A 27800-nucleotide genomic window follows, 5' to 3' on the forward strand; every position below is an offset into this window, starting at 1 on the left:
AGATGAAAGAGTTGGACATAATGACCTTTAAGGTCCATTGAGTAAATAGGTATATATAGTTAAGGGTATATCTATGACCTTTCCAATTCTCTATATGTGTATGTGTGTATATATATATATATATATATGTGTGTGTGTGTGTGTGTGTGTGTGTGTATACATCTGAATATCTTTATGTGTGTAAATATGTATGTAGATTGTATATTATACATGGATATGGATATGAATTAGATAAAGATGGAAAGAGGCATGGATACAAGCTGTTCAGAAGCTGAATGTTCATACCTGAAGGATACCTGGACCTCATAGATGAGAGTACAACTTTCTGGGAAACATATTCTAGCATCTCACCCTGCTTAGTGAACTATTCTTCCCTAGAATCTGGCCGGAATCTCTCCTCCCATAATGCAATATTTTTTTCCTCTTACCTGCCTTCAGTGGGCTCTCAGAACAACTATTTACTATCTCTCCATGTCAGGTAAGAGGCCATGCCTGACACTCTCTTCTCCCTGCTGATATCTCTCTCAGGTCACTCTGGTTTTACATATTTTCAGAAACTAGAGGAAGAAATCAAATCTACTGCCAGGATGATCCCTTATTGTGACTTTCCTCTCTTCTTCTTTCTTTCTCCTCCAAACTCGCCTCTTGTCTCACATCAGAGTACACAGGGTTTCAGGTTAGGACTCTCCTAAAGTCCCTTAATTAAGACCCAGATTTCCATCCCTTCAATCACCTAGATCCCACTTCCCTCTGATCACAGAAGGCACTATTGGTGCCCCTGTTATACTCTTGAAAAGGATCTCACTGTGACTCTGACACCTGAAAATTATGTGATATTGGATAAGTCACTCCCTCTCTAAGCCTCAGTTTCCTTAAATGTAGGATGAAGGGGTGAGACCCAATGAATGCCTTTTAAGGCTCCTTAAGTAAACAGATATTCGTGATGAACAAATATATCTATATGAGACCCTTTGACCCTTCCAGTGCTAAATAAATGATCCTGTTATTTTTCTGGTCCTTTGTTTCATTATCTATAAAATGAAGGAGCAGCATGGTACAATGGAAGGGATGCTGAATTTGGCATCAGAGGACCTGGGTTCAAATTCCAGCTCTATTATTTATTCCTTCTGAGACCCTGCGGGTTATCTAACCTTTTAGACCATTAAGGACCTTTCTAGCTCTGAAATTCTATGAATGACCCATCTTTAGTTAGTCACATCTTCTACTTGACCACAGTCTTTCTTTTCATTCTCTTTTAGGTTCTCAGGCCATTTGATTATAACAATAACAACAATAACTCATATTTCTAGAGTGTCTTGTGGGTACAAAGCTCTCTATGTCTGGGATCTCACTGGAACCTCACAACAGTCCTATAAAGTTGATAGATCTGGGATTATTTTGACCATTTTACAGATGAAGAAACTAAAGGAAGTTACAGCAGGGAAGAGATTTGCCCATTTATATCTAAAATTAGTGACAGGTGCCCTGAATGAATTCTTTGATCACAGACTTCCATGCAGAGAGGACCTTAGAGGTCATCCAACCCAACTCTCTCATTTTACAAACAAGTCCCAGAGAGGATGTGGGCCCCAAATCCAGGCCTGGATCCACTACACCACACTGTCCTCTGTATGAGTGCTTGAGAGAGACCATAATTAGTAAAAATGGCTAAGGAAGGGGCAGCTAGGTGGTGTGGTGGATAGAACACTGCTCCTAAAGTTATAAGGACCTAAATTCAAACCTATCCTCAGACACTGAACACTTCCTACTTGTGTGACCCTGGGCAACTCACTTAATCCTCACACACTTACACACACACACACACACACACACACACACACACGGAAGTGACTAAAGGAAGAAAAGTCCTGGGGGAGGAGAGGGTTGAGCTTCCTTAAAGGACAAAAACTATTCCCCTAAAATAAGAGAAAACATTTATTATTTCTCATTGAGAAGCTAGGGAATTCTCAGTTCAGTTTAGCAAACAACTACCTACCATGATCCTAGCACTGAGCTAGCTCTGGGGGAGATAAAAAGTCTAAATGAGACACTAAGACCTTATATTGTAGTAAGAGGGTAAGAGACACACATACATAATTAAGTGCTCCCTCCCTAGAGAAGGTCGGATCATTGTTGGGTAAGGGGATCAGGGGAAGCTTCTTGGAGGATGCAATGATATAAATCTAGAGCTAGAAGGGACCCCTGAACCATCTAGACCACTATCCGCCCCTGATTTTACTTATGAGGAAACTGAGCCAGGAAAGATAATTGGCTTGCCCAGAAAGTGCTAAGGACTTGAACCAGGTCTTCTGAACTCAAAATCCAGTGCTATATCCTCCGTAATGGACAGTGTTCAATGTTGCAGCAAACTTCAGAAAGGTGACAGAAACAAGGTCATTGGATTTGCTGATTAGCTTGCTGGCATTTAAGAGAGGAATGGAAGGGATTACTGAAAGGGTGAATTCCCCAGTGATGCTGAGAAAATGGGCATGTTGAGTGTAGAGAACAGTTTCCAAAAGTTTGATTGTGAAGGGGAGGAGAGAGCATGAGAGCTGCTTGGGGTAATTTAATGCTTTTGTAAAATTAAGAGGGCCTAAGTATATTTGAAAGCAGTTAGGTGGTCCAGTAGATAGTGGACCAGACTTGCAGTCAATAAGATCTGAATTCAAATCCAGCCCCAGACACTTTCTAGCTGTGTAACCCTAGCAAATCACTGTTTCCCTTGGTTTCCTCATCTGAAAAATGAGCTGGAATAGGAAATAAATAGCAAAACACTCCAGGATCTTTACCAAGAAAATCCCAGATGGGGTCACAAAGGGTTGGACATGATCAAAAATGACTAATCAATGAACAGAATGCATTTGAAGTCAGAGAGTACAGAACCAGAGGAAAGGGAGTGAAGAGGTAAGAGAAGGGGGTGAGATCTGCTCAGGGAAGCAGAGGGGGTTTGGGATCAAAGGCACAGACCCCTTTAAGAAAGAAATCGAAATACCTCATCCTCTACACCTGGGAAAGAGGCTGGGGAGACAGAGTGATGTGATGGACTGTCTGGAATTCTGATAAGTGAAGGAGGGAAGCTCAGGGAGTTTGCATCAGATGACTTCAGTCCTCCCAGAGAAGAAGGAATCTAGGTCATCTGGATAATTATGGGATACAAAGATAAGAAATATTTGCCAGCTTGGATTGAGAGCCAGAGAGGGTTTAGAATAGGAAAGCGACTCTAAAAGGGACCTTGGCCATCTAGTCCAACTCTCCTGTTTTATAGGGGAGAAAACTGAGGCCCAGGAAGTAAAGTCACAGAGATAATAAGTATTGGAGGAGGGTCTTCTGCCTCCAGCTCCAGAGCTAATTCTTCCATACCATGCTGCTGATAAGGGACTGCTATGGGGGGGGGGGGGGGAAAGAGGGGATTAGTAAAAGAATAAAAGAATTATAAGCAGTAATGGGGCCCCAGCTGGACTTATGCACCATAAATTTATAGTAGATTTTCTGCTCAATTTTGTGACTTTGTCCAGAGATGGTCAGCACTCTGGAAGTGGGGGTGGAAGAATCAGATGATCAGCAATTCCCAGTTTACCAAGTGGTGTCACTTAGGGGCTGTACAAGGTCAAAGGACGAATCCAGACCTGCTCTCTCCAGCTCAGCCTTTGTGCTTCCTAAGGTCCAGGTCGTCTCTTTCCCCCCAGTAACCTCTGCCCAGATCAGCATAGGAAGGGTGCTCAGGAAATCCTGGCAGCTGATGAGGAGGCTGAGGTTGAAGCTTCTGAGGCTGGACCACTAGGCCCTGTTATGCTCCAGGGAAACAGCTGGCCTGCTCCCAGGAGGGATGTTGTGTAAATCGCAGCCAGGAGAGGGACCTAAGGTCTCATATCATTGAGGGCTGACAGGAGGTGATAGGAGGAGGGGGATCATGGATTATTCCAGAGCCTAAAACCATCTTAATGGGAGTTAGGAGGTGAGATAGGGAATTAAGGGGAAAGTAAAGAATATCGTCTCTCCCCATCCCCAAACCAGACACTCCCCAAGCTCAAGTTATAGTGGAAGTAGCTTGGTATGGTAGAAAGATCACTGAGTTCAAATCTCACCTGCCTAAGATACTTAAATCCTCAGGTCTCAGTTTTCTCCTCTGTAAAATAAGAGGGTTGGGCTAATGGCCCCTGAATTCCTTACCATATCTGTGATCCTCAATTATAATGAATCCATATTACAAGGATGACCCTGCCAGGTTCAAATAGTTCCCCAAAAGGAGCTGGCCGGTGGGATCAGGGCATGAGGAAAGAAGTAAAAAGTGGGAGTAGGATATCATTAGGAAGTTAGGTAGGACCCAGGTCTCTCTCCAAAGGTCTGTCCCCAGAAAGAGGGACAGGAGCAGATCGTCCCGTCCACACTGAGGACAGTGACTGCCTTGCCGGGGCTAGGGGCTAAGGACAGCAGCCTCTGGTGTGGCCCATCCGGCCTGAGCCCTCCTTCCCTTTCCTGTTGTCTGGGGGATGGTCCTGGGCAGGATACATCTGCAGGAACCCCAGGCCCAAACCTGCCCCCTGGAGCTTTTCTGTCACCTCTACTCACCCAGCAATGCCCCCTCCCTCCTTTTGCCATACAGTTAGATGAATGGACAGACTATGGAAGATTTGTCCTCTACAAGAATTCATTGTCATCCACCCACTGTGACTGTTTCCAAGACTCTTGGAGGGCTCACCTGGGAGCCTCCTTCCATCTCTGTTTTTCTCTAGATAGGGGAAATGCTGATCCAGCCATGTTCTTTGGGACAGATTGTAGGTGAGACCTACATCTCCAAGCCAGAGTGGAAGAAATGTGCCTGAGAAGAGAGACTGTTATAGCCAATCAACAAGCATTTATTAAGCACTTATTATGTGCTAGGCACTGGTGTTAGACCATGGAGATAATAAAAAAGTGTTTGTTCTCAGGGACTTACTTTCTGCCAGAGGAGACAACCTATACATATATGAGCACATTAAAGATATAGATCTGCAAAATAAATATAAGGAAGGGCAGTGCTGCTGTAAAGGGTGCTATACAAATACTAGGAATGGGCTGGGGAAACACCGGCATCTGGGACATCAGGAAAGTCTCAGAAGTTAATATTGGCATAGCATGCTTAAAGAGACAAGGGATGGGATTCTAAGAGTCAGAGATGAGAAGGAAGGCTATACAGAGGCACATTTAGAAGGGGGAGGGGATGTGCATTTTATGTGCTTGTGTCTGTTTATAGCTCTGTATGTGTCTTGTATGTCTGCACATATTTCTGTGTATGTGTGTGCCCGTGTGTCTATATGTATGCATCCCTGTGTGTACAGATGTGTTCTCTGTTAAAATGTGCATGTGTGTCTATGTTAATATGCGTATGTGTGTGCTTGTGTTTATGTCTGTGTGTGCATCTGTATGTCTGTCTAGAGAGTCTCATACATGACTCAAACACAAGGACACATGCAGAGATAAGTCTAGAGTCAGGAAAACTCATCTTCCTGAATTCAAAACCTGCCTTGAACATTTATAAGCTGTGTGACCCTGAGCAAGTCACTTCCCCCGTTTGTCTCCATTTCCCCATCTATAACAGGAGCTGGAGAAGGAAGTGGCAAACCCCTCCAGTATCCTTGCCAAGAAAACCCCCACATGGGCTCATGAAGAGTCAGACATCACTGAAAAATGACAGAACAGCAAGCCAGAACACGTTGTGCTTTTGTGAAAGACTCTGTGGTTCAGTGGTGGTACAATGGCTCTGTAGTCGGAGGATTTGGGTTCATATACCATCTCTCCTCTCCTACCTGCAGCCAGGTCTCAGTATTCTCACATGTGCAATGAAATGGATGGGGCTACTTCTTCTCAGAGGTTCCTTCAAGCTCCTAATGATCCTATGGGAACACCAGATTCTACAAATATTCCCTTTATTCCTGTTTCTGGGGCTTTCCCAGCTCTTTCGACTGCCTGATTCTCATCTCTGCCCAGTGACCAGAGGCAGTACAGCCCCTAGCTCCCCCTTAGTCCAGCTGCCATCCCCAGGTACAGGAACAGGAGATTGGGAAATAATAGCAGGACCAGGATCTGTCGGGGCAGAAGAGACCACCCCAGCAAGGCTACTTTCTGAGGGCTTAGTCAATTCCCCAGACATGTTGGGGAAGGAAGTGGTAAAACAATGGGGGAAAAAGGGAAATGTGTGCCACATTCAAGACTGGCCTGTCTGGGGGCTGGGGCTAGTCTTGGGCCACACAGGGAGAAAACCTGGCCCTGGCTGGCCTTAGCACCAGCCTAACCATCCCTGATACCTGCACTTTTAAAAATAATTTGTCATTTTTATTTTTCAATTAAGTATTTTAAAAATCTATCCCTTTTATTACTCACATTGAAGAATTAAGCAAACAATTCATATCCTACCTGATTTATAATAATAAATTCCCACATTAGCCACACCCAAACATGTATATATCTCTCTGAATTTAAACTTTCTTTTTTAATAGTTTTTATTTTTCCAAATACGTGCAAAGATAGTTTTCAATATTCACCTTTGAAAAACCTTGTGTTCCAAATTTTTTTCTTCCCTCCTCCCCTAGACAATAAATAGTCCAATATAGATTAAACTTGTGTGTGGTTTTAAAGTTTTTCTGTAAGTTTATGAGTGGCATTTTTCATATTAATTCTTTTAGACTCATAGTTTATCATTGTATTGTTAAGTATTCTACCAGTCTTTCACAGTTGTTTTTTTCCAGAATGTTGTTTTCATTGTATAAATTATTCTCATCCTGCTCACTTTACTCTGCATCAGTTCATGAAGATCTTCACAGTTTCTCCTGAAATTGTCCATTTCCTCATTTTTAAGGAACAATAATACTTTTTTATATTCATATGCTAGCATTGCTCAACCATTCTCCAATAAGACACTCCTTTGGTTGTCAATTTTTGGCTACCACAAAAAGAATTGCTATAAATATTTTTTGCACATATATATCATTTTCCTTTTTCTTTGATCTCTTTGTGGTATAGACCTAATAGTGGTGAAACTGGGTCAAAGGATATGCATAGTTTGGTAACTTTCTGGGCATGGTTCCAAATTGTTTCCAGAATGGCCGGACTCACTCACAACTCCATCAACAGCGCATTAAAGGTCTAATTTCCTACAGCCCCTCCAGCATTTGTCATTTTCCTCTTTTGTCATCTTTGCCAATAAAATAGGTGTCAGACAGAACTCAAAGAGCATTTTTTTTTCATATGACTGTTGATAACTTGGTTTTTTTCCTTTGAAAACTGCCTGTTCATATCCTTTGACCATTTTCCTATTTGGAAATGGCTCCAGGACTTAGAATGTTTTTCAAATACTGTTTTCTAAAAGGGTGATATGGCCTTGACTGGCACATTTTGAGACCTGTTCTCTCCACTGTGGCAGCTCAGTGTAATGCCTATGCCATGGGATCAGAGAAATGGAAAACTCCCCCCTTTCCTCACAGCAGAAGCATAAATCTCAGTCCTCTTCTCACCATTTCTTCTTCTTCTTTTTTTTAATTAGTGCTTTAAAAAAATAAATCAGTGCTGTTCCCTTACAAATATTATTATCCCTGTAGTCAGGAGTTTGCTTATACATACTTAACAACCACTTCTTTCGGGAAAAATGCATATCATACATACTCTTAAGCTTAATACAAATTACCATCACTTTTTAAAATCTCGACTATCAACAAAACAATAAATGAAGTCTTGACTTGTAGCATCTGCTGATTTCCAAGGTGTAAATGCTCACACTGAAAATTTTTTTTTATTTTTTTTTATATTTTATTTTTATTTTTTATTTTATTTTATAATTATAACACTTTTTGACAGTACATATGCATGGGTAATTTTTTACAACATTATCCCTTGCACTTACTTCTATTCAGATTTTTTCCCTTCCTCCCCCAACCCCCTCCCCCAGATGGCAAGCAGTCTTATATATGTTAAATATATTACAGTATAATTTAGATACAATATATGTGTGTAGAACCAAATTTTTTGTTGCACAGGAAGAATTGGATTCAGAAGGTAAAAATAACAGTTTACATTCATTTCCCAGTCACACTGAAAATTTTACAACTGGGCAATGAGGTGGCCCAATAAGAATTCCAGATCAAGAGTCAGAGAGACTCATCTTTGTGAGTTCAAATCTGTCCTCAAATCCTTACTAGCTATGTGACACTTGGCAAATTGTTTCACATCCTTATCTGTAAAATGAGATGGAAAAGGAAATGGCAAACCATTTTAATATCTTTCCTGAGAAAATCCCAAATGGAATTACAAAGCGTTGGACACAACTGAAATGACTGAACAACAGTAAAACTTGGTAGCAAATATGAGCTAACTCCAACACATCCTTGCCTGTTAATCCTCCTTAGCTCAACCCCAATAATCTTCCCTTGTTCCAAAGTAGTGCAGTGAAAGAGAACCAACACATTGTCCAGATGGGCCTCATTCCAGACCTGTAGTCTGCCACCTTTCTTCCAGGTGATTTTTTATCAACAATAATCTCCAGATAACTTTGACACCTAATTGATCAGCTTTTTGATATCTTTCTTTTTTATATAAAGCTTTTTATTTTCACAATACACGCACAAATAGTTTTCAGTAGTCACCCTTGCAAAACTATGTTCTAAATTTTTTTCTTCATCTTTTCCCCACTACCCTCTCCCCCAGATGGCAAGTAATCCAATATATGTTAAACATGGCAATTCTTCTATACATATTTCCACAATTATCATGGTGCACAAGAAAAATCAGATCAAAAAGAAAACAAAATGCAAGCAAACAACAACAAAATGAAAATGCTATGTTGTGATCCACACTCAGTCCCCACAGTCTGCTCTCTGGATATAGATGGCTCTCTTCATCACAAGACCATTGGGATTGGCCTGAATCAACTCACTGATGAAAAGAGCCACATCCATTTCTGATTCTTTCAATGCTTATAGTCATTGTGTAAATTTTTTTTTTTGATTCTTTCACTTCAATCTTATCACTTCACAAAGGTCTCTTTGGACTCTTCATGCTCAGATTGCCGATGATTCAATAATCTTTTATTACCTTCACATCCTAGTTTGTTCAACCATTTCCCAATATTTGGACACATTTTATTTCTGGTTCTCTGCTATAACACCACACACACACACACACACATACACACAGTGGTGTTATAAATATGTTTGCACTTTTCTTTCTATCATTAATCTCCCCAGGATGCATGACCAATCACGATATCAGGGTCAAAGGCCGATTAACATTTCTTTAGATTTCTCAGCATCTGGGTACTTGCACTAGTACCTGTTGAATGAAAGGTTGAGATGTTGAGGTGAGGAGAGAGAGCTGGAGAAGAATCAGGGATTCTGGAAACACCATGGCTTCATGTGAAAGAGAAACTTATGCTTGGTTCAAAATAACAGAACTAAAGCCATGGAGGGAAATTATAGAAAGGTAGATTTCCACTAGTTATAGGATAAATTTCTCAACAAATTAAAGTTTTCTAGCAATGGACTGGGCTACTTTTGTAAAGTAGTAAGTTCTCTGTCTCTGGAAGAATTTGAGCAGAAATTGGAGAATTCTGTCAGGGAGGATAGAGAGGATAATTTTGTACTGGGTACAAGGTTGGATTTCATGTCTAATTCATTTCAAACTTTTATTAAATACCTATTCTATTCAAGATCCTGTGCTAGGGATGGGGATACCAAGGTAGAAAATTACATAGCCCCTACTCTCAGGGACTCATAATCTAATAGAAAAAATATATAAAATATGTTCAAATAAGTATAATACAAGATAGAAGGTGATAAGGGCAAAGGAGAGTCAGTCAATCAGCAAGCATTTGTTGCACTTAGTAAGCACTCACTCTTTTCTAGACATTTTACTAATTTCTAGGGATACAAAGAAAAAGCAAAAACAATTCAAGTAAAAAGCTCCAAGAAATTTAAGAAGAAAGATATCTCTTTCAGAAAATGATATCCAGGAAGGTTAATCTATACATAGAGATCCCTGTAGGTTGCATATGATCATATTTTGCAAATATAATGTTATATGTGTTTTATTGTATTTTTATTTGTTTTGTTAAATATTCTCCAATTCAGGCCCATACTGGGGAGCTTAACACCTGATGTAGAGTTTAAATGAGAATGGATGAGCTTTCCAAGAACTCTGAAGGAAGACAAAAACTTCAACAGACAGAATTATGGAAGGGTTGTCTTCTAGACTTGAGGAGCAAACCTGAGTGAATGTAGTAAAGAAAGAAGGGACAGTCACTTATCCATACCTTCTAAGGGTCCTTTCAATTCCATTTGTGATCTGAAGAATGAGTTTAGAAGAACAGTCAATAGTCTAACTTGGTTAACTATATAAAGAAGATTTATGTGAAATAAGACTGCAAAGGTAGGTTGGAGCCAGTTTGTGAATAGATTTAAATGTCAGTCTGAGAAGTTTGTATTTGATAGTGTGAGCAAAAGGGAGCCTTAGAATTTTGGTGAATGTGTGATCTCATCCTTCTACCAATACCAATTGAAATCCATCCACGCCTTTTCATCCTGTGTGACTTGTCCATTTCCTCCCATAAATCCGCCGCTGGGGGCCCACCCAGTGTGCTAATCCTTTCCGCCAGATCTCTTGATATTGTATGAAATCCAATGGAGTACACAGTCATCCATTGGCTTTTCCTTACCCTTGTGATGGCGTTGTCTCACCTCCTTTTCTGGGAATGCATTTCCTTGATGTTATTTTCTATGTTATTCGTTCCACCCAAATTTGTTTGGGAGGATGGAGTGTGTTTCCAACTACTGTCTTTCTCATGAGAAGGGAGAAGCTCTAGACCTAACCATGTGCTCTGCCACCAGATCCTAAGGACCATTAGATTTTTAACATCTTCCTCTGCTCTAAACCCCCCTGGACCACCAGAGATTTCCATCTTCTTCCCAGCTAAACCCTTCATATATACATGTTGTCCCCACAATTAGAATGTGAGTTCTTTGAAATAAGAGAATACTTTATTTGATTGTTTATTTGTATCCCTAACACTTAGCAAAATGCTTTGCATGTAATAAGAAATGCTTTTTCATTCCAATAGAAATACTATACTTCTGCTTCTGTATAGACTTTTAGTGAAAAAGTTTTTCACCCCCAAAACTAAAATGTTGCAGTTTGAATTCTCCAGAAATTGTGGCAACTATTTTATATCCATACAACATCACTTGAAGACTGTTGATAAATTTTTTAAATGGTTTTTGTTTCAGGGAGAATGTTTGGGTCGCTAAAAGCATGTATCATTTCCCAAAAGCAAGCCTGCCCATCTCCCCAACTCCTCGGAGGACTGGTGTAGCTCCATCAATGTTTTAGGAAGATTATTCTGGCAGATTATTTTCCTTGTTGGAGGAATTGAAGAAGAAAGAGTTGGGAGGAAAATAGGCTTGCAGTAATTTAGGTGTGGAGTAAATGGCACTGAATTAGTTGCTATGGTCATATGAATGGAAAGAAGGGATTAGTTGGTTGGTTTTTGTCATTGATCTTGAAGAGGACCAAAATGACATCACTATGTTGGAGACCAGTTGCAGTATGTCCAACTATGACTGGTCAGACCAGCATAAACTCAGAAAGCTCCACCACAGGTTAGACACAAATAGTCCATATGAACATTTGGACTGGCTTCTCTAATTTTATGCATCTTGCATTTCTTTTGAGCTAATTCAATTCTACCTTGCTCATAGAGAATAGCACCTTCTTTTGATGAGAGCATGTCATACTGGATGGTCCTGTGTCAGTGTCTTATGCCATACAAGTGGTGAGAGAAGAGAACAGATGGAAGACATGGGAAAGTTATTTTGACTTGACTTTGGTAACTGATTGGATGAAGAACTTAAAAGGGGAGAGAGAGGCATCAAAGAGAATTCAAAATTTTGCATTTGAGAGACTGGAAGGTTATTGGTACTATGAACTGCAGTAGGAAAGTTAGGTGGAAGGACTGCTTTGAAGCAAAGAGCATGAGTCTAGTTTTTGATGTAATGATTATAATATACTCTAGATATCTAGATATCAGTGAAGAATTGGAGTTTAGGGAGACATTGAGATTGGATTTACAGATTTTAGAACCTTCTCTAAAGAAATAATAGTAGAAACAATGGGAGGAAATAATGATTGAAGATGTTTATATAAAAGAGAAAGGTGCATAGAAGTGAGGCTTCCATATTATTCATGAAAGAGGATAAAGAATCACCCAAAGAAGTGGAGAATTCTGGGAAGATGGAAGAATAGGTTGGTAAATTTCAATTTCTCCAGATTTCCCCCACAAACAGAACAAGCTTGTGCCTCAGGGTGAATACTTGGGGCAGAACAGGGTCCTCCAGAAACCAATCAAGAAGATTTGAAGAAAGATTCCAGGCTGGGGATTAACCAGAGTGAAGTGCAAACACCTCTGGGCTAGCTCAGCAGAGGAACCAAGTGAGGAGCCCTGGGCCTAGCTCGGTGTGGCTGAAACCTCAGCAGGAACCACAGAAACATTCACCTCTAGGGCAGCTGAGGAGGGGGGGGGAGAGGTCTGAGTCCCGGAAGACAAAGTGAAATTTAGTTCATTAGGAATGACAGGCCTAGCTGTTCACACTGCAGAAAAGCAGCCCTGAGTGAGAAGGAACCAGAACCCAGTGTGGGCAGAAACAGTGGGACAGGGTTGCTGCTGGCTGTTGGCACTTGCATGAGAGTGAAGCTCTTAGTTTGGGGTTCCTAGTCAGAGGGAAGAGTTGAAGTGAAGCTAGAGGCACCATCTCCCCACTCCATCATTAGAGGTGCTCTTATATACTTATACCTCTTATTTTAAAAAAAAATGAATTATCAAAGAAGAAAGAACTCAATCATAGAAATTTACTATGGGAATAGGGAAGGCTGGGGTTCATCTTTAGAGGAAAATACTGAAGTAAAAAGAGATTCTTCTACTCCAAAGAGTAACTTGAAATAGCTCCCTGCCCAGAGAGAATTTATAGAACTCTAAAAAGAATTTAAAAATCAAAAACTAAAATAAAAAATAAAAACCATTCAAGAAAAACAAGAAGATTATGAAAAAAAAAAGTTTACCAACTAGAAAAGGAGATTCAGAGTCTTAAAGATGAAAATAGTTCTTTGAAATTAGACTTGGGCTGAGGAAGCCAGTGAAGCTATAAGAGACCAAGAAATAACAATACAATTATAAATAATGAAAAAACAGAATAGAATGTGAAATATATTATATCTTATAAGAAAAACTACAGATTTTGCTCTCTAAGAAACAATCAGTAGTATGATTTCAGAAAGGGGTAAAGAAACTTATATGAACTAATGCTAAGTAAAGTGAGTAGAACCAAGAGAACATTGTACATAGCAACAAGATTATGTGATAATTAATTCTGATGGACTCTTTTCAACAATGAGATGGTTCAGACCAATTCCAATAGACTTGCAATCAAGAAAGCATCCAGAAAGAGGACTATGGGAACTGAATATGGATGACAACATAGTATTTTCATCTTTTTTTGTTCTTATTTTCTTGCTTTTTCCCTCTTTTCCTTTTTTTCCCTTTCTGATCTGATTTTTCTTGTGCAGTATGATAAATGTGGAAGTATGTATAGAAGAATTGCATGTATTGGATTACTTGCTATCTAGGTGAGGAGGTGGAGGGAAGGGAGGGAGAAAAATTTGGAATGCAAAGGGTGAATACTGAAAACTATCTTTGCATATAAAATAAAAAGCTATTATTTTAAAAAAAAAGAAAGAAAAGAAAAACCTGGAGAATAGATCAAGAAGAAAAGATATAAGAATAATTAGACTACCTGAAAACTGTGATCAAAAAAAGAACCTTGATATAATAATGTAAGAAACAATCCAAGAAAATTATCCTGGAGTGATAGAACATGAAGGGAAGATAGAAACAGAAAAACTCCATTGATTACCACTTCAAAGAGATCCTTTGTGGAAAATACATAAAAATGTTATTGTCAAATTTCAAAATCCCCAGATCAAAGAGAAAATTTTTCAAGAAACAAACAAACAAAAAAGGCAATTCAGGTGCCCAGGAGCTACAATTAGGATTATACAGGATTTAGCAGCAGCCACAATAAAAGACTAGAATACCAGCAATCAAAAACAAAACAAAACAAAACAAAACCAGGCTTGCAGTCAAAAATATCATATCCAGCAAAATTATCCATAATATTAAATGAAAAAAGGACATTCAATGAACTTGCAAATTTTCAGAACTTTCTTTCAACTAAACCCAAACTCAATAGAAAATTTAGTATATAAGAGCCAGTATCAAAGATCAATTTCAAGAGACTTAACATGGGCAGATTGTTTAGGTTTTGGAAATGTATCTATCATCTGTGTAAGATTGACATCAGCAATTGAGTGGCTCAAAAGAAAGATTAAAGTAGAGATGAGTATGATCTGACTCTGAAAAGCAAAGCCACCTAGAAAAAGGTAAAAATAGTAATTATATTGTACAAATGAGATGCAGAAGAAGAATAGATACAGAAGCATTAGAGTAGGGAGAAGGGCTCATAGTTCTGAAAACCTACTCACATCAGGAATGGGTTAAATATCTATATCTATGTCTATATCTATATCTATATCTATATCTATATCTATATCTATATCTATATCTATATCTATATCTATATCTGTCTATACCACGAAGGATATAGCACCCTCCAAAATCTATAAAGAAAAAAGGGACTAGGGATGAGCAGAGGGGGAAACAAAGAGTGAGGGAAGAAGCAAGGGAGGGAATCCATGGGTGGGAGGAAGTTAAGTAATAGCAAGGCAAATTAAAGAGGAAAATTAAAGCAGAAGAGTTAGCAGGGATCAGAAAGAAGAGCTATACACAAATACTACAACAAGGATCAGGAATAGAGTTTATTAGAAAAAAAGTACGGCTAGTAATCATTGATTTTAGATTTTAGGTAAACTTAATCCAACCAAGAGATGTTAGGTATACTAATATTGTTTTAGATGCATGTTTACATATGGGTAAATGCATGTGTGTATGCATATATATATATATATATATATATATATATATATATGTGTGTGTGTGTGTGTGTGTGTCTGAATAGATGTGCATATGTATGCATGTTTCTCTATTTGTATATTCAAATATGTGTATATGTTAGTGGGTCTGTGGATGGGTGTGAAATATGTGTGTGTGTATAGGGTTGGGGGGAGTGTGTATACATGTGTGTATATATATATATATGTGTGTGTGTGTCTGTGTGTGTCTGTGTCTGTGTGTCTGTGTGTATATGTGTATATATATATATGTATATATATATATATACATATATATATATATATATACACATAAATATATCCTTGCTTAACTATAACCTGTTTGGGGGAGGTAGGGAGAATGAAAGAGAGAAAAAGAATAAAGTAAAAAGATATGTCCATCAGACAACAAAAGTACAACCTAAAGGAAGCAAAGAAAAGATGGATACTCATAATTCCTTCTACTATTCTATATCCTTTCTCTTTTTAGCATTCATTTTAAAATACAGAATAATAAAAAAATAAAAACAGAAAAGGAATGCAAAACAAAACAAAACAGAACAGAACAGAACATTGGCATGTGCCCAGCAGAACATCAGGGATGATTCAAAATATATAACAATAAACTACCAGTTCAAGAAAGGATATATAGTAGTAGAAGAAATTATATTCATGAGTGTCGATCTTTTCTTTACTTCCTTGTAACTTGTTCTTTTCTTTTGTTCTTTGTGGAATAACTTTTTAACTTTATTCTTTTTTCCTCTTTCATCCCCCCAATTAGGCTATAATTAAGCAAGGATATATTTATATATACATATATAGATACACATACACACACACACACACACACACACACACACACAGACACAGACACAGACACACACATCTTTTCTATCCCTGCTAACTCTTCTGCTTTAATTCTGCTCCTTAGCTTGCCTTGCTATTTTTAATCTCTTCCCACCCTTGGATCCCTCCCTTGTCTTCTTCCTCCATCCTTTGCTTCCCCCTCTGACCATTCCTCTCCACATATTTCTTCTTCTTTTTTTAATTAAAGCTTTTTATTTTTGAAATATATGCCTGGATAATTTTTAACATTCACCCTTACAAAACCTTGTGCTCTAACTTTTTCCCTTCCCTATTCCTACACCCTTTCCTAGACGGCAAGTGATCCATTATATGTTAAACATATATTGTAATTCTTCATATTTCCACACATATCATGCTGCACAAGGAAAATCAGATCAAAAGGGAAAAAATGAGAAAGAAAACAAAATACAAGCAAACAGTAACAAAAAGAGTTAAAATACTATGTTATGGTTCATATTCAGTTCCCACTGTCTGCTCTCTGAATGCAGATGGCTTTTTTCATCATAAGGCCATTGGAACTGGCTTGAATGATCTCATTGTTGAAGAGAGCCATGTCCATCAGAATTGATCATCATATAAACTTGTTGTTGCCATGTACAATGATCTTTTGGTTCTGCTCATTTCACTCAGCATCAGTTCATCTAAATCTTTCCAGGCCTCTTTGAAATCATCCTGATGATCATTTCTTATAAAATAATAATATTCCATAACATTCACACATACACACACACACACATATATACACACACACATAGAGACATATATATATATATGTATATATACACATGCATACACCCCCCCCCAACCCTATATACATACATACATATTTCACACCCATCCACAGACCCACTCCAACTGATGGACATCCACCCACTTTTTTCTTTATAGATTTTTGAGGCAGTTGGGGTTAAGTGGCTTGCCTAGAGTCATATAGCTAGGAAGTATTAAGTGTCAGGTCCTCCTGACTTCACAATGCCATCTAGTTGCCCTTATACATCCTTTCTTGAACTGTAATTTACTGTTATGTATTTTGAATCCTCCCTGATGTTCTTCTGGCACATAACAATGTTCTATTCTGTTTTGCTTGTCTGTTTTTCTTTTTTCTATTTTTTAATAAAATAAAAAAATAAAGGAACTGTTGTTACACATTCACCATAAAAAAAGAATCAGAAAAGAAACTAAGCATGGTCAGAAAAGCATGTATATGAGAAGAAAACAGTGTCACAGAAGCTAAGTAAAAGGAGAGAATCCAGTAGGAGGTAGTCAACAGAATAAGAAGTTGCAGAAATAAACAAGAATTAGAAATGAGAAAAATCAGAATGAGAAAAAGACCATCAGACTGAGGCTTTAAGAGGTCAGTAATAACCTTGAAGAATGTTTCATTAGAATGATGAGTTGGATTGCAGATTGCACAAAGGGAGAAAGGAAAGAAAATGAGGGGAGATAGGAACAGGAATATAAAGGAAGGAAGGAAGGAAGGAAGGAAGGAAGAAAGGAAGGAAGGAAGGAAGGAAGGAAGGAAGGAAGGAAGGAAGGAAGGAAGGAAGGAAGGAAGGAAGGAAGGAAGGAAGGAAGGAAGGAAGGAAGGAAGGAAAAAATGATAAGATGAACTAGAAAGTTTCTATCCAACTCTGAAAGCCTAATTCTGTCACTCTGGAGATGGGGATTGAGGAGTACTCAGGGAAGTTATAAAGACCAAAAAAAAAAAAAAAAAGCAGGGAACACATGCAGTGGTCAGGTGACCAGTGAGATGATAGCCACATCATTGTAAAAGTGGTATCTGAGGCTAACAACAGCATGGTTCCAAACATCAGTATTGTGACATGTTGGTATCTATCCATCAGTCCTGCTGACCTGGGAGTATCACTGAGAGGTGATACTTAGCCCTCCCCCAGGGCTGGACAAGAAAGGCCTGAGCAGATCTGTCTCTTCTCACAGGTGTCAGTCACTCATTTCTATTTCCATTATCATTACCATTGAGCTCCTAGGGAAGCAGGAGGATATGTAGGGGGTCAGATATCAGCAGTTGGGTTTAGGGAGTCAGTCTTGTAATTGGAGTGTGAGGTCAGTTTGTGGATTATTAGTCAGTTTGAGAGGTAGTAAGAAGGGCATAAAGAGTTGACCTTATGAGTTAGAAAGAGCCGGGTTTGACCTCTAGCTCAGACATTGTTTGATCTTGGACAAATCACTCTTTTACTCCATTTTCTCATCTGTAAAATGGAAATGATAATGACATAAAAATCAGATTTATTTTGTGGATGTCAAAGCACATAAAATAAATTTTTTACAACCATTGTTTCTGATAAAGGCCTGGTTTCTAAAATATAGAGAGAATTAACTCAAATTTGTAAGAATATAGACCATTCCCCAATTGATAAATGGTCCAAGGATATGAACAGGCAATTTTTAGGTGAAGAAATTAAAGCCATTTCTAATCATATGAAAAAATGCTCTAAATTACAATTGATTAGAGAAATGCAAATTAAAACCACCCTAAGGTCCCACTTCATATTTCTCAAATTGGCTAAGGTAACAGGAAAAGATAATAATGAATGTTGAAGAGGATGAGAGAAAACTGGGACACCAATAAATTGTTGGAATTGAGAACTGATCCAACCATTCTGGAAAGCAATTATACCCAAAGGGTTATAAAACTGTGTATATCCATTGATCTAGCAGTTTCTCTACTGGATCTGTATCTCAAAGAGATCATAAAAAAAGGAGAAAGAATCTACATGTACAAAAATGTAGCTCTTTTTGTAATGGCAAGGTACTGGAAATTGAGTGGATGCCCATCAGTTGGGGAATAGCTGAATAAGTTATACTCTATGAATATAATGGAATTTTATTGTTCTGTAAGACGTGATGAATAGGCTGATTTCAGAAAAGCCTGGAAAAACTTACATGAACTGATACTGAGTGAAATGAGCAAAATTAAGAAAACACTGTACACAATAACAAGATTATGTGATGATCAACTGTGATGGCCTTGGCTCTTTTAGCAATTCTAATAGACTTATGGAAAGGGCCATCTATATCTAGAGAGAGAGAAAAAAATTATGGGGACTAAGTATGAATCAAAGCATAGTGTTTCTACCTTTGTTTTTTGCTGTTTGATTGTATTTTTTCTTTTCTCTTTTTTTCCCTTTTGATCTGATTTTTCTTGAGCAGCATGACAAATATGGAAATATATTTAGAAGAAATGCACACGTTAAACCTATATCAGATTGTTTGCTGTCTTGGTCAGGGTAGAGGGAAGGAGAGAGGGAGAAAGATTTGGAACACAAAATTTTGCAAAAGTGAATATTGAAAACTGTCTTTGCATGTACTTGGAAAAGTAAAATACTATTAATTTTTAAAGCATATAAAATATAGAAATGGTTTTCATGGCCTTATAACTATAGAATTATCAGCTATTCTCATCATTGTCACTATCATTACCTTCGTGTGGAATGAACCATCACTTCTTTTTTTGTGAAGCAATTGGGATTAAGTTACTTGCTCAGAGTAACATAGCTAGTAGGTGGTTAAATGTCTGAAGTCGCATTTGAACTCAGGTCCTCCAGACACCAGGGATGGTGCTCTACCTATTTTGTGCCACCAACTTTTCTTCTTTAGCACTAAATGAGCAGGAGTCTTTTGAAAAAGTAAATGAGGTAGGCAGCTAGTTGGTGCCATAGCAAGAGCACCAAACCTAGAATTAGGAGGAGGATCTGAGTTCAAACGTGACCTCAGCCACATAATATCTGTGTGATCCTGGGCAAGTCATTTAGCCCTGATGGCTTGAAAAAATAAAAAGTAGCTGTGATACTACCCAACCATTATGGGTGGCCTCTATGGAGTCGTTGAGAGCAGGAATGGATATCATCTCTGAGGTTCAGATTTCAGTTTTGCCATTACTAGTTGTATGACTTAGGGCATGTCACTTAAGTTTTCAGACCCATATTTTCATTCATTAAATTAGGGAGGAAATAGTGTTATAAAGTGAATAGAACTCATCTTGAAGTTAAGAAAGTCCTGGATTCAGGTCCTGCCTTTAGCATATAATGGCTGAGTGACCCTTAAAGTACTGGGCAACTCTTTAAGAAAATGATTTTCAGATCTGCAGCCATGAGTGGGAGTGGAGTAAAGATAGAGGGATACCCTAAACTGATGAAATCATAGTATTCTTACCAAGACCTGCTCCCTTCCCCTGCAAAATTAGGGAAGTAGACTAAATCATCGGTGTCATATTCAAAAACAATGACCACTAAATCATTCCACAGATTGACTTAGTTTTATTATTATTTTATTAGCAATATTTTATTGTATTTTTATTTATTTTGTTAAATATTTATCAATTACATTTTTTTGGCTGAGGCAATTGGGAATAAGTGACTTGCCCAGGATCACACAGCTAGGAAGTATTAAATGTCTTAGGCTAGATTGAACTCAGGCCCTCCTGACTTCAGGGCTGGTGCTCTTTTAATCTGGTGTAAACCACACTCAATATTTGACACCTTTAGACTAAATGACCTTCTAGATTCTTCCCAATCTAAATATCATGAAGTTATGCTCTCCCACTGTGAGCCTCAAACTGATCCTCCTTCTCTCCTTTTTCCACCTCTCCCACGCCTCACCTCTAGGCCTTGTCAGCACCTACTCTATGACTCCTCCAACCTTGAACATCACAGAAGAAGAATACGTGATTGACACCCAGGATACCCTGGCCATCACCTGCAGGTAAAGACTCTCCTGTGAACCCAGCCATCCTGACCATTTCCTATCTCTTTGAAGCACGAAGACTGCATCTCACTGAGGGGAAAGTGCTTGGGAATCTTGAGACATAGGAAAGGGTAAACCCAGAACTGAGCTTTAAAGGTAAGATTAGTGTTAGTGTGATCTCAGGCAGAGATGAGCTTTTGAACCTTCTGGAGGAGTATATCTAAGTTCCTCTGGCTATCTCCTCAGAGAAATACTCCATCCTCTTGTTTTTCAGGGAAATGGCTCCTACTCAGCTAGCTACCATTTATCAATCCCTATCCCCATCCCTGACTCCCTGCTGGATTATATAGGGCCTTTTTTCCTCAAGCATAATCAAAACTGCTTCTGCTAAAGAGAAAGAAGTTGGGATGAAACTAACAGAGAAAGTTGTAAAGTAGCCACTTACTCTCTGTACTGAAGAACAGAGAAAAGCAAGAGTTCTCTTCCCTCTACAGTAGTGAAAGCCTTGGGGGTAAACTTCTTAAATGCCCTATGGTGGCACCTCACCAACCTCCCTCTTTTGGATTCTTTTCTTGCTTATAGTCCTTAAGCATTTCAGTGCCACCTAAAAGTTAATGTCCAATCAATACAATTTCAGTTCTACACAAGACCTTTCCTGATCATTCTCCTAGCTGTTGGTGCCTTTCCCCCCAAAATATCTTTTATTATTTTTTATAGACACATATATCTATATGTGTTTTATATTTATTTCCTTTCCCCCTCATAGAATGTAAACTCCTTGAGGGCAGGGATAGTTCAATTTCTGTCTTTGTATGTCCTGAGCCTAGTATAGTGTCCGGCACATATTATTCACTTAATGTTTGCATATTGATTGTTCCATTGATTTTTCATGGTTAGCTGTCTTTCAGAAAGAAAGCCCTTCCCCCAATGAATCATTCCTTCAGTAAATATTTACTGCACATCAGAGTAGAAGAGACAAAAAATAAAGAAAATATGATCTCTCTCTCCGTGGAATTCTCAGGGAAGATATGGAATAAATATATAAATTATTATTCAATAAACCTTATTAAGCACCTATTGGGAGATCCACTAACCTTGAAACTTTAACAAGGTAGAATTAGTGAAGGGGGTAATCAAAATGGAGGATAATAGCAGAGATACAGTAATCACAAAGAAAACAAAACTTTCTGATACTGAAGAGAAATTTTTCAAAGGGGAAGGAAGAAAAAAGTAAGAACTAGAATCAATGGGGAGGCGTTAGATAGCCTTTTAGACAAGTAGATATAGGCTGAACAAAGTTCATATAAATACATATAAATATAATGGAATATTATGTCATAGAAAAAGACAGAGACAATTTCTGAGGATCCTGGTAGAATGAGCTGACTCAATGTAACAAATGGAGACTAATTTATACACTATAAAGAAATACATCTTTTAATTGTATAAATATGTATGCCTATTTTGAATTTAACATATATTTTTACCATGTTTAACATATATTGGATTACATGCCATCTAGGGGAGAGGGTGGGGAAAAGGGGGAGAATTGGAACACAAGGTTTTTCAAGGGTCAGTGTTGAAAAAATTATCCTTGCATAAGTTTTGAAAATTAAAAAAAGAAATACATTTTTGAAAGATTTAAGAAATTTAATCAAAGCATTGACTAAATCTCCAGAGGATCTGTGGTTCAGAGGACCTTCTAACAAACACAACCACTGTAAGGATTCCTTTGACTTGACTATACTTATTTGTATGTTTTCTTTCCTCCTTTTCTGTCATATGATTAATGGAAAATGGGGAGATAGTCAGAGATAAGGATTATTGGAATTTTGTTAAATGCACAGAAGAGAATGGAAAGAAGTATGAAAGCAGACAAAACAAATAGTACAATTGTGAAAATAGCAGATGGAATTTATTATATATGAGAGAAAGAGAGACAGAGAGAGAAAGAGACAGAGACAGAGAGACAGAGAGAGAGACAGACAGAGAGAGAGAGAGAGAGAGACAGAGAGAGACAGAGAGAGACACAGAGAGACACAGAGAGAGACACAGAGAGAGAGACACAGAGAGAGACAGACAGAGACAGAGAGAGACAGAGACAGAGAGAGACAGAGACAGAGAGAGAGACAGAGAGAGAGAGAGAGAGAGAGAGAGAGACAGAGAGAGAGAGAGACAGAGAGAGACACAGAGAGAGAGACACAGAGAGAGAGAGACAGAGACAGAGAGAGACAGAGACAGAGAGAGACAGAGAGAGAGACAGAGACAGAGAGACAGAGACACAGAGAGAGAGACACAGAGAGAGAAAGAGAGAGAGACACAGAGAGAGAGAGAGACACACACACACACACACACACACAGAGAGAGAGAGAGAGAGAGAGAGAGAGAGAGAGAGAGAGAGAGAGAGAGAGTACAATACTATAAAACAAAGATTCATAGTTTCATATAGAATCCTTTTCACGGGTCCTTTTCCCTCCTTTATGAGTTCCTTGGGATACAAACCCAGCATCAGTTCATGTAAATCTTTCCAGGCCTTTCTATAGTAATAATATTCCATTACCTTCATGTTCTACTGCTTGTTTAGCCATTCCCCAATTGATGGGCATCTATTCATTTTTCAATTCTTCATTATCACAAAAAGAGCTGCTACATTTTTGCACATGTGAGTCCTTTCCCCCTCCTTTATGATATACTTGGAATACAGAGGCAGTAGAGACATTGCTGGGTCAAAGGATATGCACAATTTTATAGCCCTTTGGGTGTAGTTCCAGATAGCTCTCCAGAATGGTTGGATCGTTTCACAATTCTACCAACAATGCATTAGTGTCCCACATCCCCTGCAACATTTATCATTATCTTTTCCTATCATCTTGGCCAATCTGAAAGGTGTGCAATGGTACCTCAGAGCTGTTTTAATTCTCTAATCAATAGTGATTTTTTTCACGTGATCAGAAATAGCTTTAATTCCATCATCTAAAAATTATCTGTTCATATCTTTTTCTTTTTTTACCATTTATCAATTGGTGAATGCCTTATATTTTTATAAATTTGACACCATTCTTTATATATTTTAGAAATGAGACCTTTATCAGAAACATGGATATAAATATTTTTCCCAGCTTTGTACTTCCCTTTAAATCTTGTTTCTGTTGGTTTTGTTTATGCAAAACTTTTTAACTTAATGTAATCAACGTTGTCCATTTTGCCTTTTATAATGTTCTCTAGTTCATCTTTGTCAAAAATTCCTCCCTTCTCCAAAGATCTGATAGGTAAATTGTCTCTTGCTCTCCTAATTTGTTTAAACCATTCCACTTTTAAATAATTCTTAGCTTCTTCCCTAAACTCTCCCCCTTCTCCCAGTCCCTATCCCCTCCTTTTTCTCTCGTAGGCTACTGTTAGTTTCCTACCTTAGAGAACTACAACTGTATTATGTTTCTCCATAGTCCCTGTGGGAAAGACACAAGGTTTCACACTAAGCAGGGAACCTTTGGATATACCAAGTCTGTTGCCTATCTCTCAGAAGGAAACCTAAGCTCACTTATAAAGGGGTTTCCTTTCTACACAAAGAAAGCCTTGTCACCCAGATCCTAAATGAATGGGTACTCATGTTAGCAGACCCTAAATCTAGCAATTCGGAACCTTGCAGGAAAAGCCAGGTGAGAATTCTCCATCATCCCCAGGGAATCAGGAAGCCCAGAGAGGAGGGGGAAATGTCTTACTTTTCATTTCACAGCACACCTTTGGTCCCCAGGGCTCCTGCAAAGAGGTATCTTCCACTAGGACAGAATGGTATCCATTGGCCAGCCCAGAAGAGTCAATTTGTGAACAATTTGCCAAGTTTTGCTCTTCTGGAGTCCCTACTTCCCATCATCTGACTTTGAAGTCTCTGACCCCAAAGACTTTTATACAGGTGCATAGTTGACCCTTCCCAAAGCCCCAAAGGTCCTAAGAATTTTGAAACTCTCACTTCTACATTCTACAAAGGACCCCCCTGTAGTAGGACACCCAGGCCAGACTTGGGGTTACTAACCATGGCTTAGACTTCTGATCTCCTCAGGTAAGTTAAGATAGTTTGCCAGGGTCTCTAGTCCTTCTCCTCTTCCATCTTCTCTCCCTTTCTTCTTTGTCCTTCCCACTCTAAAGACATCGGGTCCAGGAATGGGCTCTGTCATGGCACACCCATAATTTCTCTCTTTTTCTCCTCTCCCTCTGCCAGAGGACAGCATCCCCTGGAGTGGGCGTGGCCCCGGGGTGGGGAGGAACCTAGACAAGGTGACAAGGAGAGCAAAGCTGGGGGGCCAGCTGAGGCTGCAACTGAACGAGACTGTGAGGGTACCGACAGCCGGCCCTACTGCAAGGTGCTAATGCTGACCAGCACCCAGGCCAATGACACCGGCTCCTACACCTGCTACTACAAATACATCAAGGCTCGAATTGAGGGCACCACCGCAGTGAGCACCTATGTGTTTGTCAGAGGTGAGTACCATCCAGGGGCCCCTTGGAGTACTGACCTCCCTAGGAGGGCCAGGAGGGAGGGTAACTCCTGAGAGAATTGGTGAAGGATGGAGCAGTAACATCTAGAACTGAAGGGGCCTTTGAGGTCACCTAGGAGTAATAGCTATCTCACCTTTCCAAAGACTTACAGTCTATTTGGTGTTGTCTTCCTTCAAACTCTACAAGCTACACAGTGCAAACATATTATCTACTTCTTACATTGAGAGTAAATGCACCCAAATTACTAGCACAAGTAACAGAGCTAGAATGTGAATTTAGGTCTTCTGGTGCCAAACCCAGGGCTCTTTCTATTATCAAGGATGTGCTGGGAGGGAAGCTACAGGGAAGAAGGGAGCAGATAGAATAGTAGAAAGAGTGTTTCATGTAGAATAACAAAATCTGAATTCAAATTCTGATTCTGCTATATTACAGGATTCTGCTATATATAGGAGCAAATCACTTTACCTCCCACACCTCATTTTTCTTGCTTTTAAAATGATGGAGGGCAACAGGTTAGATAGTCTCTGAGACTTCACTTTGCTTTAGAACTATGATGCAATGAGCACTTTTCCAGAGGATTCTAAGGTTTGCTACAACATCAGAGCTTTGTGTGTTGGGACTGGGATGGGATATAACAATTGCTCCAGAACCTTCCCTGGTCCTTAACATAACTTCTAGCCTTGAATCATGGGAAAATACAGGGAAAGAAAACTAAGGTCCTCCTGCTATTTTTAGTGCTTGTCTGTGAACATCAAACAAGGAATGAGAGGGCTCCTGCCTCTTCCAGCTGAGATCTTGGGGTCATGGTCCTCACCTCATACATCCTTAGCCAGTCATTCAGTGCTAATAATGACCAGGGTAAGGCGCTATCAGCATTGGTGTGTGGGCCAGCAGTTATAGGAACATAGTTTAGTTACTGAGGAAAAGAGCTCTGTTAGATATTCTCTCACTTCCAGATCTCATTGTTTAGTCCCCTAAGCATGGCCCTTTTCGCCCTTGAATTCTGAGAAGAGTTGGTTTTTCCACCAGGTTTTCCCCCTACAATGGTAAGAGCTTTCCCATTCCTCTCAACATCCTGGGCTTTGAGGATGCAGGGAAACTTTCTCTATCTCTGCTTTACTAGTATCTTGATGTGGTTCAAGCAGAGAAATCTTAACTATTCTTAAATTTCCCTTAGATAATAGTCCAAATTTGGTTGTTCCCAGGTGGAAAAATACCAGCCAAATCTGACAGAATCATTTTTGAATGGTCAGTCTCCTATTGGACAGTGTTTCCTAAGTCTAGATTTTTGTATGATGGGCATTCTCTTGTTTGATGGGTATGAGAGAATATAAGTAAAGCTTTACTTATATGCCCTTGATATAGACTTACTTTAAAAATCAGGGGAAATGATAAATAGTAAAACTTGGGAAGACTGTGATGAACTGATGCAAAGTGAAATGAGCAGAGCCATGAGTACAAAATGCAAAGTAGCAGAAATGTTATAAACATATTCAATTATGAAAGATTTAGTAACTCTCATCAATACAATAACTTCTACAATTCTAAAGGACTTGTGATAAAAATGCTATTCAGGGAAGCTAGATGGCACAGTAGATGACAGCACTTCCCCTTTGGCATATGTCCCCTTACTACCATCTAGGCTACATTTCCTCATCTGATCCACAAGAATATTCAAATCCTTTGTTAAAATCAAGATAGGTCACTATTTTACTGATCTAACAGACCATTAACGTTTTCTCTATCCCCAACACTCAGCACAGTAGCAGGTAGCTATTAAGTGCATATATCTTGAGTCAACAAAAAATTTTTAATAAGGTTAGTTTGGCAGTTTTGAGTCAATCCATATTGGTTCCTAGTGATCCTTAAATTCTAAATGTTCATAGACCATATATTTAATAACTTTCTGGAAATATTTTTAGATTTTTACAATAAGCTCCCCTGTTCATAACTTCCAGATTCCTTCTCCCCTTTTAAAAAACTGAGACAATATACACTGTTGCCAATCCCATGTTACTTCTTGCACTCTCTATTTCTCTCTTCTTTTTCTTTTTGTCACTTTTTATTTATTTTTTTCATTTCACAAATGTGTTTCATTTTTGTTATTCCAATCTTGACAAAACACCAATACCATGAATGTTTCCACATATAGAGGTTAGAAAAAGAGTGTTTGAAAATGAGTCTTTATTACATATAATTTGTTTTAACTATTAAATTCAAGAGTTTCAAAGCTATCCCTCTCTCTCTTTTCTATTGTGTATTTTTAAAAATGCTTCATCGATGCTTTTAAATTTTTTCTTCTGCCCATCCTCAACAAAAGCAAACTTCTTCCTACCCACTAATTTTAAAAGCCTTTTCTTATAACAAATTGGCATAGTAAAAATAAATCCATAAATTGACTTCGCTAGAAAGTACATATCTCATGCTGCATTTTTAGTCCATCACATTTCAATCAAGAAATGAGAAGGATGCTGTTTAGTCCTTCAGAGTTATGGTTTGTAATTGTATTGATCAGAGATCTTAAGACTTTCAAAGCTCAACATAATTTTTAAAAGACTTCCTTGTTATTTTTTAGCATTTTCCCCAAAGCTCAGTTCATTTTGGGACTTGCTAATCTGACATTTCTATTATTTTTTATTATTATATATTTTGCATTCATCTTTATGTATATGCCCCATCCTTCCTTACCCTTTATACATATCCAGGCTCACCTA

At 38.6% G+C, this 27800-nt stretch overlaps 1 protein-coding gene across 1 annotated transcript in view; it reads left to right on the top strand.

Annotated features, from left to right (window-relative positions):
* FLT4 (fms related receptor tyrosine kinase 4) overlaps nucleotides 1-27800 on the top strand; it is a 111323-nt gene that overhangs the window by 27526 nt on the left and 55997 nt on the right. The window contains exons 2-3 of the mRNA XM_074292345.1: nucleotides 20514-20610; nucleotides 24809-25068. Of these exons, the coding sequence (XP_074148446.1) occupies nucleotides 20514-20610; nucleotides 24809-25068 (357 nt within the window). The remainder of the gene's footprint in view (nucleotides 1-20513; nucleotides 20611-24808; nucleotides 25069-27800) is intronic.

This window comes from Sminthopsis crassicaudata, chromosome 2, assembly GCF_048593235.1.
Source record: "Sminthopsis crassicaudata isolate SCR6 chromosome 2, ASM4859323v1, whole genome shotgun sequence".
Classification (NCBI taxonomy): Eukaryota; Metazoa; Chordata; class Mammalia; order Dasyuromorphia; family Dasyuridae; genus Sminthopsis; species Sminthopsis crassicaudata.